General features: G+C 60.5%; 2 protein-coding genes across 4 annotated transcripts in view; one reads left to right on the top strand and one right to left on the bottom strand.

Moving 5' to 3' along the window:
* The window catches only part of LOC111942107 (solute carrier family 71 member 1-like), a 39,957-nt gene that overhangs the window by 19,021 nt on the left and 3,473 nt on the right, over nucleotides 1-17,463 (bottom strand). The gene's annotated exons all lie outside the window — the stretch shown is intronic.
* On the top strand, nucleotides 1,002-5,032 carry C2CD4C (C2 calcium dependent domain containing 4C). 3 transcript variants are annotated; one of them, XM_086862963.1, is made up of 2 exons: nucleotides 1,002-1,028; nucleotides 1,389-5,032. In XM_086862963.1, the coding sequence occupies exon 2, from the start codon at nucleotides 1,408-1,410 to the stop codon at nucleotides 2,668-2,670; it is 1,263 nt and encodes a 420-aa protein (XP_086719089.1). In that variant the 5' UTR covers nucleotides 1,002-1,028; nucleotides 1,389-1,407; the 3' UTR covers nucleotides 2,671-5,032. The 3 variants fall into 3 exon arrangements, with proteins under 3 accessions (XP_086719089.1, XP_086719087.1, XP_086719090.1); XM_086862961.1 differs by having other exon boundaries at nucleotides 1,003-1,069; XM_086862964.1 differs by having other exon boundaries at nucleotides 1,003-1,073.

Below are 17,463 nucleotides of genomic sequence, written 5' to 3'. Positions count from 1 at the left end.
TCAGGGTCCAGCCAGCACGGACTGTCCCCTCCCCAGTGCTGTCCCTGAGACATCCCAGCCCTCGGTGTGGTTCGGCACGGCCGGACGCCTCTTTTTACCAGCTCCAAGTGCGAATGCAGAGGGAGCCGAGGCCTCCCGCAGCAGCCCCCGCGGAAGGCGCTCACCACACCAGGCTGATCCTCCTTGGCCGTCACTCCCAGCCCTGCGCTGCTGCGGAATGATGGTGCTTCCCGGCAGCCTGGCGGCATCCACAGGGCAGCAGCCAGGAAGGAACAGCCGCTTGACCCTTTTGTGCCACTGTCCCTCTCGGTGCATCCCTGTGCCCAAGGCTGTAAATCCCCTGGGGACCGGGGCTGGGCCCGATCACTCGGTTGAGTCTCCCGACGCCCCGCAACACCGGGACTCGCAGTGATGCTCCGTGAACCCTCCTGACGTTTTGTTCCGGTGTCCCCAGCCACCACCTCATCCCTCCAGGGCCTGGTGGGTTGTGTGACATGTGGCACTGTCCCCCCCAGCTCCTCCAGAGCGATATTAAAGCACTCGATGAGGCAGCTCCTCAGCCCCGAGACGCTGCTGTCTTCATTCAGTGCTTCGAGAACAAGAGCTGGGAGTGGGGAGCGGCTGCTCCCAGAGAGGAACGGCCACGCTCCGGACCGGGGGCACCGGGAGGGCGGGAGGGTTGGAACGGGGCTGCTGCCGTCCCGATTCCACTCCTGGGCCCATCCCAAACCCGACACTCCCCTGGGAACACCGCCGGCTGTCCCGGGGTCGGGTTCCTGCACCTCCCGAGCATCAGCACCCCGGGGCCGCACGGTCCCAGTCCCGGTCCCGCTCGGTCCGGGTCCCGGTCCCGGTTCCAGCCCCGCTCTGGTCGAGCGCGGCGAGCAGAAATGATGGGGCGCCGCACTCGGAGGATTACGGCAGCGGCGCGGACGAGGAGCGGAGCCGCCGCCGCCACCGCCGCCGTATAAAAGCGCGTCCGCGCCCGCCCCGCCCGGGCTGCGGTGGCGACGGCGGCTCCGCTCCAGGTGCGGCGGCTCCCGGCAACGTCCCGCTCGCGGCGGCACCGGTCGGTCGGTCCGTCTGTCCAGGCATCGCGTCTCCTCGCGTCTGCCCCGTCCCATCGCATCCCTCGGCGCCGCCGGGTCGCCGTCCCCCGGGTCCCCGACCCCCGCTCCCCGCCGCCGGTTCCTTCGCGCTCCTCCCCGGGCTGGCGGGTCCCCGTGTCCCTCGGCGCGGCCAGTTCCCTCCCGTCCTTGTCCCGTCACCCGCGCCTGGCAGGTTCGGGTCTCTCGGTGCCGCGGGTCGCTCCCGGGGCTTCCGGATTCGTCCTGCCTCTGCCGGTGCCCGGCCCCCTGTGATAGCGTCGCCCCTCGGGTCTCTTCCAGCCCCACACCCGGCAGCAACATGTGGCTCCTGGAGCGGCTGCGCGGGGTGGCGGAGAACGGCGGGTCCCGGGGCGCGGGGACAGAGGAGTCCTCGCGGGGGTCCCGCTACAGCAACGTCCTCACCCCCGACAAGATCCCCGACTTCTTCATCCCGCCCAAGCTGAGCGCGGCACCCGCCGAGGCTGAGGGCTCCGAGGTCCCCGCAGCGGCTGCTCTGGGTGCCTCAGTCTCAGAACAGGACCTGGCCGGGCGCAAGCCCCCGCGCAGCCCCCGCCCGTCCAGCCGGTCCCGGTCCCGGTCCCGGACCACCGGGAGGCACATCATCCAGATCGAGACCGCTGAGGACTGGACCGAGGGGAGCTGCGGCACCAACGTGGACCCGCAGGCACAGACGGCCATGTCGCTGCCCTACGTGCCCAAGGCGCAGACCTCCTACGGCTTCGCCACGCTGATGGAGAGCCCCCACACCCGGCGCAAAGAGTCACTCTTCCACAGCGAGCACAGCAGCCTCTGCCCCTCGCCCGTCACCTCGCCCAGCGCCCAGCGCAAAGCCAAGCTCAACGGCGAGAGCGGCCGGCGGACACCCTCTGACCTCGGCGCAGCCCTGATGCACCCCGGCCGCTACTTCAGCGGCGGCGAGAGCGACACGTGCTCCTCAGCAGAGTCCTCACCCTTCGGCTCCCCGCTGCTCTCCCGCTCCGTCTCCCTGCTGAAGCTCTTCAGCCAGGAGAGCCAGTCCAAGGTCATCAAGCTGAAGCATTCGGTGGCCCGCAACAGCTCGCTGTCCACTGACGACAGCTCGGCTGACACCAGTCCCAGTGCCCAGCGCCGCGCCAGGAGCGCCCCGGCCGGGACGCATCCTCCCACCGCCCTGCTGCCCCTGGACCTGCCCGCGGGCCGTGACCGGGAGCACAGCCTGCGGCTGAGCCGGGGCGGGAGCCTGCGCCTGGCTGCCGAGTACGACCCCTCCAACGCCCGCCTGCGTGTGCGCCTTGTCTCCGCCGAGGACCTCTACGATGCCCTCGTCGACCTGCGCAGCATCAACTGCTGCGTCTCGCTGTGCCTCAACCCTGGGAAGCTGCAGAAGCAGCGCAGCACCATTGTCAAGAACAGCCGCAACCCTGTCTTCAACGAGGACTTCTTCTTCGATGGGCTGGGCCCCGGCCACGCCAGGAAGATGTCCCTGAAGCTCAAGGTGGTCAACAAGGGCAGCAGCCTTAAGCGGGACACGCTGCTGGGGGAGAAGGAGCTGCCACTCACCGCCCTCTTGTCCTGCCTGTAGGTACCTGCTACCAGCCCCGGAGGGAGCCCTCCCACCTGTGGGGCCGGGGCGAGGCAGGGAGGCCGGCTCTGTCCCCCGGCCCTGCTGGAGGAGGGTTTGGAAGGGCCTCCTGAGGAGGGCGGGGGTTGTGGCAGAGTGTGGGGGTCCCCAGGAATGGTGCTGCTGTGGGGCTCTGCCAACACCAGCTGGTAGCCACAGCCTCTGCCTCTGCTCCCTCCCTGGTCCTGCCCTGGGGCTGCATCTCCTGGAGCCCAGCAGAAAGTGGGGAGCTTCCAGTCCATTCCTCACCAGGAAGGATGGAAGCACCTGTTGGACTCTTCCCTCCCTGTGCCTGTGGTCTCCAGCTGCCGCCAAGCAGATTGGAGGTGGGTAAATCTCTGTAGCACACTTACAGCCACCTCTCAAAGCCCCAGTGCCTGTAGTCAGGCAACAGCTTTAATTTAAAAGACAAGTTTCTAGTCTTGGAAACTGCAATGAAAATACTGCAGAGGTGACCCAAGAGTGGGCCAAGGGCGGTCACCCTGGGAGATGAGTCAGGTTTGTGGCTTTTGAGCCTTTCCTGGACTCGTCCCAGCCCTGGGAGGCTGCAAGGTTGGCTTGGTCTGACATCTGCAGCCTCCTGGGCTGCCTGCCCTGCCCACCTTAGCACTGGCCCCCACTGCTGACCCCCAGTGGGAAACTGCTCATGGAGCTTTGGGGGCTTTGATTTGCCCAAATCCAGAAGGCTGCCTGTGCCTTTCCCCTGCCCACGGGAGGGAGATGCTGGGTGCTGGCACCCCTTGCCCTGGGCACACGGATGGTTCCAGGCAGTGTCCCAGCAGATCTGTTTGCTGACAAATGCTGAGGTGACAGGAGCAGCCCTCACTGAGCGCTGGGGCCATCCCAGACTGGGCAGGGGGGCAGCCTGAGCCTTCACAACCCTCCACCCTCCCTTGCTTATGAGGGCTGAGAATCTTTCAAGTGGCTGCACCCACTGGGCAGGAGAGATGTGTCCTGTGGGGCCACCAAGCTCCTGTGCCCAGCAGGATCTGGCTTCCCAAAGTGACTGACCTGGCTTCCAGCTTTCCTTTGGGGAGGGAGCAAGGTGCTCCCAACCCTTCCCATCCCACCCTGTCATCCTGGCTGACTGGCTGGGGACAGTGGGAGTGGGGAGTGCCAGGGCACTTCTGCGGGTGGATAAAACACGCTGCGTTGTTGTTTGGTGTGGTGTCACCCATTGTGTCGGGCTCTGCATGTTTCTGTGCAGGGAGCAGGATTTGCAGCGCTCCCGTCCCCGCCTGTTGCAGCACGCGTGGACACACACGCACACATGTGTTAACCTCTGTGGTGGCAGTCGATGTTCCTTCCTTGTCCTTTTGCAGCAGATGGCAGATCTCAGTGTTGGCTATTTATATCCGAGGCTGATCTTTCGCAGTGTTTTACTTCTGTCTGTAAATATGTTCCAGGTACACACGGCATAGTTCTGATTGCACCGTGTTTGCATGTCGGGGGGATTCAGGGTGATCGTGGCTGTTTGTCGAGCTTGTGGTTCAAAACAAACCGTGCAGGACATAAGGAGCTGACATGTCCGTCCTTCACAGGGAGTTTCCCACCTGAGCCTTCCCTGTGCTCCCCCAGGAGCCAGCACAAGGGATGGTCCCCGGCCCCCAAGTGCCCAGGCTCATCCTGGGGGCAGATGAGGGCTCTGGGGAGCGGGGGATAGGGAGAGGTGTCACATTCCAGAGTGTGGGGTGAACATCCTGCCCCTGAGGTGGTCTGGGGCAGGGAGGGGACCCTGCCCAGCTGGCTGCTGCCTGACAGCCCCTGCACACACCACCAGCACCCTGTGCTCCCTGGGGTGCTGAGCCTGCGAGGGGCAGGGGGGATAGGCTGCAAGAAGAGGGGGAATGGGAGCTGGGATGAAGACTTTGGTGCTCTGAGAGGTTTGAGGAATGACAAATCTCCCACAGAAGAACTGTGTGCCTTTGGGTTTGGGGGAGGAAGATGCTGAGAGCAGAACCCCGGGCTGCTCCTTGGGGTGAGGCTGACCCCAGAGGGAGACCCAAGGACCTGGGAGCTCTTGTCCTGCCCCACCCCAGCCTGTCCCAGAGCTGGCTGGAGTTGGGTGTGTGGCCATGCAGTGAGCCCTGGGATGAGCTGCTGTAAGCCCTGTTCTGTGCTGGGCTGGTGGTGTGGGAGCCAGGGCTGTTGCTTGGATGGGTCTCTCTGCTTCTGGAGCTATTTTCTATTGTTCCTGCTTTGATATTTCTGTGGCTGGATTTAATGATGTATTTTTGGAGTGAAAAATATATTAATACCTGAATGGAATGTTTGTTTACAGATTATTTCCTCTTTTTAGTGCAATAAAGTAATTTCTAAAACAGATGCAGGTGTGGCCCTGGCTCCTGCTTTCCCCAAGATATTTCCGAGCATTATTCCTCACAGTTCCCTGTGTGGGGAAGCAGAGCTGGAACCTCAGCACTGTCCAGATATGGGCATCACTGCACCTCTGGGTGCTGCTCCCCTTTCTAAACAGCCTTCCAGGGGCTCAAGGTGCCTCTGAAACTCTTCCCCTGGTGCTGCCAACCAGCCATGGGGTGAGGTGGGAGTGAATCTCCAAGGGGAAAGGTGCTGTTCCTGCTTGAGGGGGAACTCAGGGCTGTGCTGAGCCATGGCACTGCCAGCTCACAGCCAGGGCTGTGGTGAGGGAGAGCCCCTTCCCACACTCTGTGGGTGTCCTTCCTCCTCCTCCTCACCTGCTCCCCCAGCCTGACCTGCAGCCCTTCTCAGCACTGGTGATGAAGAAAATGGTGATGGTTTTGTTCTCACCACTCCCAGGGCCCCCCCGCCCAGCTGACAGAATTCAGGTTGCTTTCTTTTCTCCCCACCTGCCACTTCCAAATCTGTTCCTAGCCAGATGCTGCTGAAGAAAAGAGGAGTGTTTGCCTGCTACCTAAATGCCATTTTTCTAATTTCCACAATTCTGATTATTTGTCATTTTTGGTAGCTATAGAGGCTGGGTGGGAACAGATCTGTTCTCTCACCTCTGGCCCCCACCGGGGTGGTGAAAGCAGCTTGGTAGGTGCTAATAATTTAAGTCGTGCTTTTTCTAGAGGTCCAAAGCTGCAGCAGTTAGTAACAAAATGAGGCTGATTAAGTTAGTCTGAACCAAAGTGGATGGGGTCAGCCTGAGCACATGAAAATCCCTGGAAAGTATTCAACATTTGAAGCGCTGGAAGCAGCCAGAGGGGTGGAGAGGGGTATCTTGTGGGGGAAGATTTAACTCTGAATTTGTAATTGAGTCACTGTGGGAAGGAAATGCGTCTGCCTCACTGGACCCGGGAGCTTGGTCATGCTGAGAGGAGCGCCTGAACTGGGAGCTGCTGCTGAGGAAGAGGGCGATACATCCCCACAAGGCAGACCCTCGGGTCAGGGAATGCCCAGGTAAAGCGCAGAAATTCCAAGCCCAAGGGTGGCTCTGCCCAGCACTGTGCACACCAAGTGATGTCTGAGCCCTGGGAGTTTTCCCCTGCACTGGGATTCCTCTGACCAGTGGTTCCAAGGCTGCTGCCCTGGTGCACATTTGGGTGGCCCAGTCTGTGCAGGAAACTGAGGCAGAGCAGGGGAGGCAGCTGGATGTGGAGGAGCCCCGATCTCCGGAGTGAGGCTCACCTGGGCGAGAGGCACACACAGGCCTTGGCTATTTTTAGCCCTGTGTTCCTGCAGCGCGAGGACTCAACTTCTGAGAAAATTGCCTGGAGCTCATTTAGCCATGGCGTGATGACTGGCGAGGGAGGGAGAGGGCAAATTAGGGCTTCAATCTCATCCAGGATGTTCGGCAGGGCCGAGGCTCCCGGGAGAGCTCTGCAGTGAGGAGGCAGCGGGACTGTCCCTGCTGGGGGACAGCCTGGGGGTCCCGGTGCCAAGTGCTTGGCTCTGCTCGGGGGTCCTCGGCAGTTTTGGCTGAGCAGGGCTGCGACGGCTGCTTCTCCTCTCTGGATTTTTTGGGTGCTGTTGAGGCTGCGGGAGCCTCGCCTGCTCCCGAGGGCAGCCCCAGCCCAGCCATTTCCCTCCCCCCACTCCCAACTCCGGCTGCCGATTTCCCGTTTCGGTCAGAAAAGCATCTTCCCGTTGCCTGGCAACGCTCGGCCGGTGGCGGGGGGGCTCCAGGCGGGGAAGGGGGTGGCCCTGCGGGTCCTGCGCCGGAGCCAGCCGGGTGCCCGTGGCGACTCCACCACACGGTTCTGGACACCCGGGCCGGGCCGGCTGCTGCGGGACCGGCTGTGCAGAGGCTCGGGGAGGGCGCGGGGGAGCGGCGGACGCGATCCGGGCAGTGCCGGCTGCAGGGAGCATCGGCCTCCCCCGGCACCGCGCTCCAGCGCTTTATTGCAAGCATTTGTCTTCCATGGCAGCGTGTCTGCCTTAAAGGGGAGAGGAGAGACTCCCACTGTTACTGGGAGGAAAACAGAACTTAATTGAATCCCACAGTCTTTTGTAGTCACATCAGTGGAGAGTGACACCCCGGCCTTAGCCCCTGGCACCCAGCAGTCTGCGCTCCTCCAGGGGACACGGAAATCCCCGGGCTGGTGTCTCAAGAGCCGGCCGGGAGCAGAGGTGACCTCCAGCTCCTCGTCACCTGGCTCTCTGCTGAAATGCAGCCCCGTGGCAGCAGCTGCTGGGATGTACCTGGGGCAGGCAGCACTGCCCAGCACCGTCAGCCGCAGCACACCCTCCCTCTGTTCTGCTTTTCCATTTGCACTTCGCTCTCCTGCTTTGAGGCTGGCAATCCAACACGGACCTGGGCCCAGATCTTGCCTCCACAGCCAGGAAAAGGCAACCAGTGGATGGGAAGTGCCGCTTTGGACTTCCCCTCACCATTAATTCAAACCCCTGCATCCAGCCTTGGGGCTGGGGCCAGGGTGGGTGCACAGAACACAAGGAACTGCAGTGGGAGAGTGCAGGGAGCATGCAAGGATGGATGATGGTGAGAGCAGCGGCTGCCTTGCAGGGTGGAGGATCTTTTCTGCCTCTCCTCACCCTTTCCAGTGACCTGCTCCTTGCTAGCTGCCTGGTGCACTTTGAAATGCAGCCTTTAAAACATTTGCAAAATTCCTAAAGCATCAAGAAGGTCCAGGTGGGAGGCGGGAAGATGGCATAAATAAGCAGACAGGAGGATTTGTTAAATCAGCAGTTGCTGGCAAACACTTTAATATTGGTGCAGCCGGGTGCTGATCAATACAACTTTTGGGGCCAGGGGCTGGTACCAGCACAGGGGGGCTATGGCTGAGCCCAGGGTGGCTGTGGGGCACAGGGGTCCTGCTGTGGTGGAAGGCACCTGGCTGGACACAGCAGGGCAGGGCTGGGAGATGTTCCAGGTGCAGACTCTCCTTCTCCCCCTGCTTCCCACCCAGATATCACATCCCGGGGGAGGGGACATGCCCATCTCCATCCCCACAGCGTTTTGGGGTTGTGCTAAACCCCTGTCTGTGGCGTGGCTGTTCAGCTGGGTGAGCTGTGGTGGGAGCGGGGCTCCAGCCCGGCGTGGGACCGCGTCTGCCTGGCGGAGGCACAGGCGGACACGCCGTGGGAGCCAGGCTGGCATTGCCATGGCAATGGAGATAACAACAGCAGCTGCCAGGCAGAGAGCAGGAAGGGCACGGATCTCCAGCAATGCCAGGCCACACTCGCCCATGCCAGGGCAACACTGGGATCACAGCCAAGGGCCCATCCTGTGACATCCCCTGTCCGAGCTCTGTGATGGCCCGGAGAGCTGTGAGCACATCTTTGCTGCCATGAAGTCCTTGGCACCCTTCACACCTGCAGCAGAGCCAAAGGTTGCACTGAGAAATACATAAAGATAGAGATTCAAACCCTCCAACCTGTCCACTGCCAGGTTATAATTAATTCTCATTTGCACTTCCGTCCAATTTCCCTCACACGGCTCCTGACCCAGGCCAATTGTCGTATGAGGTTTCTGTAATTGCTAATCTTATCAAGCACATCGGTGTGAATTGAGAACGCTGCAATTAGCAGGGGCAGGAGCCACAGGTGAGCTGCTGCTTGGTGAGTGTTTGTTTCACCTGTGCCAAGGAAGGATGTGTGCTGGCTCCAGTGCTTGCCAGGGCTGTTCTTTGCCCAGGATGGGATCCTCAAGATGACCGAGGCCACAGCAGTGCCCAAGCACCAGGAGCTCCTCAGTCCTTCTGGCAGCTTCTGCCAGGGTGGGGGCTCACCTTTCCCAGCCCCACATCACCATGTTGATGCAAAGACGCTGGCAAAGAGTCCTTAAACAGCCCCAGATCCTCTGAGCGGGCTCAGACAAACAAGGTATAAACCCGCAGGAGATCCTGCTCCGAGCTGCCGGTTGGGAACTGACGCGCTTTTTTGCGGACAATCTGTTTCCTCCCACTGCCGCTGGCTACCTGCCCACCCCATCTCCCGGCACAGGCGTTGGGTGGTGAGAGCGGGTCTGGCCACGGGGGCAATTCCATGGAAGCCCCCAAGTGCCACAGGGCTGGGCTGGGCAGTGCTGGCACACCCTGGGACTGGCCATGGCGCAGAGCAGCAGCTGGGAGCAGAGCACAGCCATTCACTCCCCCAGATGTTCCTCCACATCAGCAGGTGACCTTCAGCTGGGACAGATGGGGCTCACAGGCTTGTCTGGAAGCGGCCAAATGCATTGTGGTTTTGTGGGGAGTTCAGGGGTGCCTCGGGCACCAAACACCGCTGAGGCGCAGGGAGGGGGCTCCGACAGCCCCAGGATGCAGTCCAGAGTGCCAGGAGAGCATCACAGCGCCGGGTGCCCCGCTGATGGCACACGGCAGGGGGTGGCAGGGTCCCCACCCTCACCGCAGCTGTGGAGTCCGTGGGGTGGTGTTGCACGGGTGCCTACCAAAACCTCTCGCTTTGCCACCCCCAGCCGTCTGTCGCTGCTGACACTCACTGACAGGAATAAACTCCAACACCTACCATATGCTTTGCTACTTCTGCTGCCCGCACTCACTTGTTACTATCTATTTTCAAAGCTGGGGCAGCCTCTGCGTGGGGCGGCTGTTGGGCCAGGCCCCAGCAGTGGGGAGATGAGCTACGATGGGGTGCTGGTGTTTCTGGCACAGATGAGTGCAGGGGATCTCTCTCTGGTGGTCTCAGCCCTGCTCTGTGAACAACTCCCAGGTGAGCACCAGCTCTGGTGCTTGGCTGGGTCCGCTGCTGTGGCAGTTGCTTGGGTGCTGCTCCTGTCCTGCCCTGCCCAAGGGGCTCAGCACACTGCTGGTGTGACCCAGCAGCACCCAGCCCTGCCATGCTGTGTCCAGGCACTGCCCACTGGCCATTGTCACGGCTCACCAGGCACTGACAATGCTCCTGCTTGGGCCGTGCCCCAAGCCCATGTCCTGGGCACCATCCAGCCCACTCGTCCCTGGCCAGGAGCAGGACACCAATGGCCTGACCGTTCCCTGAGTTGTTCCCTGGCACAGCCAGCAGGATGGCTCCAGGTTCTGAGTGTGGGAGCCGCATCCTCAGGACTGTCTCCAAAGAAAACAATGGGGAAGGGCGCAGTGAGCAGCGGTCAGCATGTCCCCCTGGCCGTGGGGACTGGAGGATCCTGTGCAGGGATGGGCACAGCCCTCCCCTGGCAGCATGGAGATATAATCTCAGTGTAGAAGCACCACGAGCAGTGTCTCTTCCCCGCTCTGAGCTGCTCCGTGTGTTTACGACTCTCACAGCCAGAAAAATTCATCTTGTTTCAGGAGTGGATGCATCTCGGCACATCCTCCAGGTGCCAGAGCTGGTGATGCTGTAAACGACAGAAGATCTTACAGCAGAGCTCGGCTGGGCTCAGCCTGCGTCTGTCCTGCCTCCTCTCACTGTCACCACTGCCAGGGGACAGGCGGCTGTGCGTGAGCAGAGCCCAGCGCCGGCTGCCGCCTTCCCCGGGGCACCCCGAGTTTCAATTGCACCATGCCGCTTTGATTCCTGGCTTTAATTACAGCCTAACGAGGCCCGGGCAGCAGGAGAGGAAAACATCAAGCTTAAAGGGAAACAAATCGGGAGAGAAAAGAACATTTACTGGTGACTAATAGGTCCATGGCTCGGCGTGTGTGTTTGCCTGCCACAGTGCGGGACGTTGCCAGGAGGAGGAGAGGGGATTTCTTCCTACTTGGCAAGCCCAGCCGCACAGTGCAGTGCAAGGAGAGAGGATTTTTCCTGGGCCCATGCCGTTCCTGTTTTATTTTTAACGCCCGTTGCACAAAAGCTGAAAACCATCCTGAGCTACGGGTAAACAGAGAAGATTTTGCCTGCTTTCACAGGCAGGGTCGGGGCTACATAATCCAATGGTGACAGATGGGCAAGTTCACACACTGTACTGGCCACACCACAGGAGATTGAAACTGATCTGGTGAGAGGAAAGGATGAGAGTTCCTGGTGCTGGCACCCAGAGCCCCGGAGCAGCCACCATCCTCATCATCCTCACCACCACCACACGGGGTGAGGATGGGGCAGGGTGGAGAAATTGTGGTGCTGGGAGTCCCTGAACACGAGCCCAGTTCCCTGGGAGGGCTGTAGGACCTCTGCCCTGGACTCCCTGGGCTTTCCTTGTGCACAGGGCCCAGCAGTGCAGCACAGAGCCAGCGTCCCCAAGAGCTGCTCGGGGGTGGCCGGGGTCCCTTCCTGGGCTGAGGCCAGGGAAGCTTTGCTGTGCTGCTGAGGGATGCCAGGGACAATCCCACAGGATGGGGCAGGGGAGTGAGAATGGGAACAGGGACATGGGGACAGGGATGAGGACATGGCAGCATTGCTCAGTGGTGCTCCTGATGCCCACCCTGCTCAGCACCATCCTGTTCTTTCCCTTGGCCTCTGAGGTGGCCCCACAGACATTTGGCTCCAGCGCAGCTGTCTGGGCTGTTCCCCCCACACCAGCGAGAGCTGGGATCTCGTTAGTGAGCTCTTGGACTTTGAGCATCTTGGAAAACAGTGCTTGCTAATAAGAGAAAAAGAATGACAGCAAATAAGCCCAGGCACAGGAACATGGCCTTTTCATCCAGCATTTTTTATTCCCCCACATTCTCCCCCCTTCCCTTCTTCGCCAGTGGAATGAAGCCACTGTAATAAAATTATTAATATATAAAAAAAAAGATGTAGCCCCCACCTCGATGCGGCAACCATGGAAACTGGATCAAGGGGACACCTGTACATTTCCATTCCGGGCTCCTGCTTGCTGAATATACAGAGGAGCACTAATTAAAACCCCAGTGAAAATGGCATGGGGAGGGAAGGAGCCAGCCCTGGGAGGGAGGGAGGGGGCTGTGTGGCTGGGAGGTGCTGCTGGTGCAGGGATGGGCCCTGCCAGGTGTCCAGTGAGCCTTAAAAAACACCTGGTGCTTCCAGCTCTCTCCAGCTCCTGGATGTGGAGCAGGTGCTTGCTGGACCCCAAACACTGTGTTAACAAGGTGACCCCAGCCCTGATGCACCCCTGAGTACCGAGGGGCCTGAGGACCCCATCTCAGCCCCAGGGATGATGCTCAGCAGAGCAAGGTAGAGTTGGTCCTCGGTGATTTTATGCTTTTAACCATTTCAGCGAGAGGAAGCTCCCTGATCTGGCACGTGAACACCCAGGAGGAAAAGGCTGTGTTTAACCTGAAGGTTTATTTTTACTGACAGCAAATGGCAGCGCCTGGAACATTCCCCTCTTTGGAGTTAATTTTTACTGAAGCTCAGTTTTAGTCATTGTTGTCTAAATCTGACTCCTCCACATTTATCCCACGGAAAAGCTCCCGCAGCTCAGCCCTCAGGATTTCAGTGGCCCCAGGGCTGGTGTGCGATGCCCGCTCCTGCCAGCCTGCAGGACTGATGGATGGGGAAAGCTTTTCCTTCCATCAGAGCAGACGTCAGGCTGTGAAGGTGAGCAGAGCACTGAAACCCTCTGATTGCCGATGCACGGTCCCAAATCACTCCCCAAGTGTCTTTCCCAGCCGGAGCTCAAGGCGGGACTGGCTCCTGCTGCCTGGCCATCAGTCCCAGGGGCTCATGCTGCATGATGCCTGGAGCTGGAGCGAGGGCTCCTGGTCACTCTGCCAGGCTCTTTTCCCAGCAGGGTGCTCATTTTCTCTGGCTGAACCATGGAGATGACAGGCTGTGCTGAGCAGGTGATGATCCTCCTCCTCGGCCCCTCTCCCCTGGTCTGGCACAGGAACAGGGTGTCTGTGCTGCCCCAGCTCCACAGCCGGGCTCTGGCCCTGCAGACACGGCCGAGGCACCGCGCCAGCCGGGCCAGCAGCTCCCACCAAACCATTGTCCCGTGGGGCTCTGGTGAAGGGGCTCCACTTGGGCAGAGAGTGCAGACACGCAGCTCAACTTTGGGGAGAAGAAAATTCCTCGTTTCCATGGGAACCGGAGGAGGAAAGTTTCTGGGGCTGAGGTTGGGATTCTGCCAGGCAGGCAAGGCAGCGGGACCCCGAGGCAGCCATCTCCCCCCTCTGCTCCCAGGGAAAGGCTGGCATCCAGCTGCCAGCCCCGCTGCCTGTGCCCCCAGAGGTGCCCCCTGAGATGAGGGGTGTGCTGGGACTCTTCTCCCTCCCCTTCGGAACTGTGTCAGATGTGATCTGACATTTAGCTCTCAGCTCAGCGAGGAGATGCACAGATAACTCTAATCTGCTTTTCTCCTCCTCACGCTCTCCCTGGAGGCAAAAGCTGCTGCTGGGAGAGCAGGGGGGCTCTGGCAGCTCGGCACAACAGCACCGCAGTGCTGTGCTGGGGATCTGGAGGGTCCCGAGGATCTGGAGGTGTCCCAGCAGCACCACTCCCTCCTCACCCACACCCTGCCATCAGGCAGTGGCAGCTGGCAGGACCCGAATTCCAGGGGCTGGAGCTCCTTGGAGACATCTCAAAGGCTGCAAGGACAGAGGCACGGCAGCACCCTGGGCATGACAAACAGCCCTCAAGGCCAGCTGGCTGTGGCCACCCTGCCCACTGGCCCTGCCACACCACCGCACCCGTCACCCGTCTGCAGCCGGGTGTCAGAGCCACCCTGGCCTGTGTCTCTCTCTTTCCTGGTGGCTCAGCTCCAATTAGTGAGGCCCCTATTAATTTTTTCCACTTAGCAGCTCACGTCAGTGTCAAGCTGGCAGCGTGAGCAGCAGGAGGGAGGGAGCTGGGGCGAAGGGGAGCCAGGGTGTTGGGTTCAACCCAGTAATGAGGCACACGGGGGGCTGAGCCTGGCTCCACAGCTGGCCTGGGCTGGGAAGGAGTCCCTGAAGAGCAAAACCATCTCAGCATCCCTCCGTGGGCTGTCAGGTCCCATGGTCCAAGTCACAGACTAGGTTTGGCAAGGATTCAAGCCATTTTTGGAGGCTCCTGCAGCTGCAGGCAGAGGCTGATCCCCAAAACCCCCACAGCAAGGGCCAACCCTCACCATTTGGCCTCTGCCTGGGGCAGCACCACCCTCCCCCTGCTGCGGGTCCCGAGGGGTGAAGCCAGCACAAACAAGAGTTCTGAGGCAGCCCCCTGGCCACTGGAGGGTTCCTGGAGAGGGTTAACCCCCTGGAGCAGGGGGTTAATGATGTATCCAGATGGAGCTGACCTTTCCACCTTTCCACCTTTCAGCTTCACCTGCAACTCCCTTTTCCCTGCTATTATCTGCATGGATGCCTGTGGATTTAATTTCCATATTCATGGTGTTTTAATGACCCTGTAATATCTTTATGTTCTGCAATTAAATGTGGAATCTTTTTTTTTTTTTTTTTTTCCCTTCTGCAGATTAGCATCTGCAAAGGATCATTTGTGGCATTTGAGCAGAGGAAGGGAAGCCTGTTCAGGGGGGAGATGGGGTTAATTAAACTTCAGAGCACAGCAGGCTCCACCGCTAAATATCCTTCTTCCAGTGGGACAAGCGAGGGTGAGGAGGGAGCAGCTCTGGGCTGCTTTACAGTCGGATGGCTGGGCCACCCCTGGGGCAGCTCCTGAGGGTGTTGGAGTGGCTTTAAGTCGTACAAGCACACACAAGGCACACGTGTGCATGCACAGGGCTCCAAATCTGCATTGAGATCCCTGTCTTGGGCTCCAAACCGGGACTGAACCGCTCTGGCGTCATCCCAGTGCAGCTGGAGCAGCCAGGCTGTCATCGGAGTGCTGGTGAGGCCATTCAAGCTCCAATCGCTCCATCTCCATCCCGGAGGCTAATGGGCATCTCTGCCACTGCACCACCCCCTCCTGACCCGGGCCACAGATCCCCGGCTAGCTCAAATAGCTTTTTCTTCTTTTCTCCGGCTCGGGGCCAGGAGGGATCCTGGCCAGAACTTCTGTCTGGGTCCTGACCAGGATCTGAGCTCACTGGCTCACCTTGAGCACGAGTCCACAGAATAGGGTGAAGGAGCAGGGGAGGACTTTTCTTCTGGGTTATAATTCACAGCTTTATTTCTGTAAAGGGGAATCTAGGAGAAAGGACCGAGGATCTGACCGCTTCTTTTAAAGGGTGAACGCCTCGGGGGGTTGGAAATCTCAGGAAGCTTGTTTATGTTTAGAGCAGGTGGGCATACAAGCTTTCTACAAACCAACTACTACTAGGTACTAATAAGAAATACCAGAATAACAGAATGGATAGCCGCAAATAAAATGCCAAGAATTAGGGAGTGGGGGCCGCGGGGTGGAACCGCACTGTGGGGGGGAAGAGGGGCGAAACAGGGATATCTGAATCGCTTTGGAGGGGACACAGGCAAAGCGGAAATGTACAACAACCCATAGGGAAAACGGAAACGGATACAGCGCGGAGGAAAACGCGGGCTGAAATTGAAACTCGGGGCCCCGCGGCCGCCGGCTGGAGCGGGGCCGGAGCGGCGCGAGGTGCGGGACCGGAGGGAGGGACGGGACCGGAGGGAGGGACGGGACCGGAGGGAGGGACGGGACCGGAGGAAGGGACGGGACCGGAGGGAGGGACGGGACCGGAGGGAGGGACGGGACGGAGGAAGGTACGGGACCGGAGGGAGGTACGGGACCGGAGGGAGGGACGGGACGGAGGAAGGTACGGGACCGGAGGGAGGGACGGGACGGAGGAAGGTACGAAGCCGGAGGAAGGTACGGAGCCGGACGGAGGTACGGGACCGGAGGAAGGTACGGAGCCGGAGGAAGGTACGGGACCGGAGGAAGGTACGGAGCCGGAGGAAGGTACGGGACCGGAGGAAGGTACGGAGCCGGAGGAAGGTACGGGGTCGGAGGAAGGTACGGAGCCGGAGGGAGGGATGGGACCGGAGGGAGGGACGGGGTCGGAGGAAGGTACGGAGCCGGGCAGCAGGACAGCGCCAGGGCCCCGCGGAAAAAGCGGCGGCACGAGGGGGGAGCACCTGCTCCGAGCCCGGCGCAGGCGGGGGCTGAGACAAGGGGCCGAGGGGGAGAAAACCCCGCTGGGAACGGTAAATACAGCCGCCGGTAGGGCCGGTAAACACAGCCGCCGGTAGGGCCGGTAAACACAGCGGGCAGCGGGGGAAGCCCGGCGGGGCCGGAGCGGGACCGGGGAGCCCCGGCGGGCACAGCCGCGGCAGCGCAAACCCCGGCACGGGGGAACGGGCGGGGGAAAAGCCCCGGGCCGCCAGCCGAAGGGATAAACTAACGCAAAAGCTTCTAACTCTGCTAACAAACTAAAAAACCTGCCGCAACATCTCCCTGGGAAATTCCATCTCTCTGGGATGGTATTTGGGTTTCAGCCCTGTAAGGTGGATGGGGCTGGGCTGAGAGTGGAGCGGGGAAGAATAGGAGGGGGCAGAGGCAGCTCTGAGTAGGACAGAACCCCCTTGGCCTGCATCCACCTCCTGCCCTCTGCTCCACCAGCCCCAGACCTTGTCTGAGGCATCTCACATGGCCTTGCAGGATGGCTGGGGACAGCCAAGTCCCAGCAGCCTGGGGGAGCAGAGCTGGAGTGGTGGCCAGAGGGTCTCAGCTCCTCCCTGATGGGGCACAGCGACCACAAGCAGCCCCAGCATGCTCCATGCCTCCCACACAATCTCCCCTTCCTTCTCCCCTGGTCCTTTTGAAGCTGCAGCTGTGAACAAGATGTGAGTGTGAGGCCCAGGAGTGGCGCATTTGGCACATTGAATAAAGATGGGGACGAGAAATGCCTTCTCCTGTGGCTGTTTGATGGGAAGGACAGCACTGAATTCATTTGGAATGCTGCCAGGCACCACCAGAGCCTCTGTCAGCATCCAGGCAGTCAGAGCAACACAGGCTGGTGCCCTGTGAAGGTGCCACCTCATACAGTGGCACACGCAGGCACGTGGTCACAGGCTGGCCATGCCAAAACACCTGTGTGTGCACAGGGCTGGAAAGGAGGGCTTCATCCCCGTTCCAGGGACTGGAAAGGAGGGCACCATCCCCGTTCCAGGGGCTGAAAAGGAGGGCATCATCCCCGTTCCAGGGGCTGGAAAGGAGGGCATCATCCCCGTTCCAGGGGCTGGAAAGGAGGGCATCATCCCCGTTCCAGGGGCTGAAGAGGAAGGGCATCATTCCAGGTGCCATCCAAGCCCACACCCTTCCAAACCCTGTTGCCACTGGGTTGCAGCTGTGGTGGACGTGGTGCTGGTACAATCCCACCTTTATCCACCTCACAATGCTCCCACCCCTCCCAGGTGATCCAGGGGAAGAGGGGGACTGGATGCAAGCTCCATGTCAGGACACAGGGTGGGAGGATGGGAGGCCTGGCTGCAAGGAGGGGTGTGGGATGGCCAGGCTGCTCCCTCCTGGTCCTGCTGCTGCCTCCTGCTGCTCCAGAAGGATGCAGTGTTTTATCATCATCCTGTGAGGCTGACAGGCACCAGAAATAATGAGTTC

The sequence above is a fragment of the Cyanistes caeruleus genome, chromosome 25 (assembly GCF_971803275.1).
Source record: "Cyanistes caeruleus chromosome 25, bCyaCae1.hap1.1, whole genome shotgun sequence".
Taxonomy (NCBI): domain Eukaryota; kingdom Metazoa; phylum Chordata; class Aves; order Passeriformes; family Paridae; genus Cyanistes; species Cyanistes caeruleus.
Note: the sequence above shows the minus strand (reverse complement) of the source record. Positions and strands in the feature narration are given on the sequence as shown.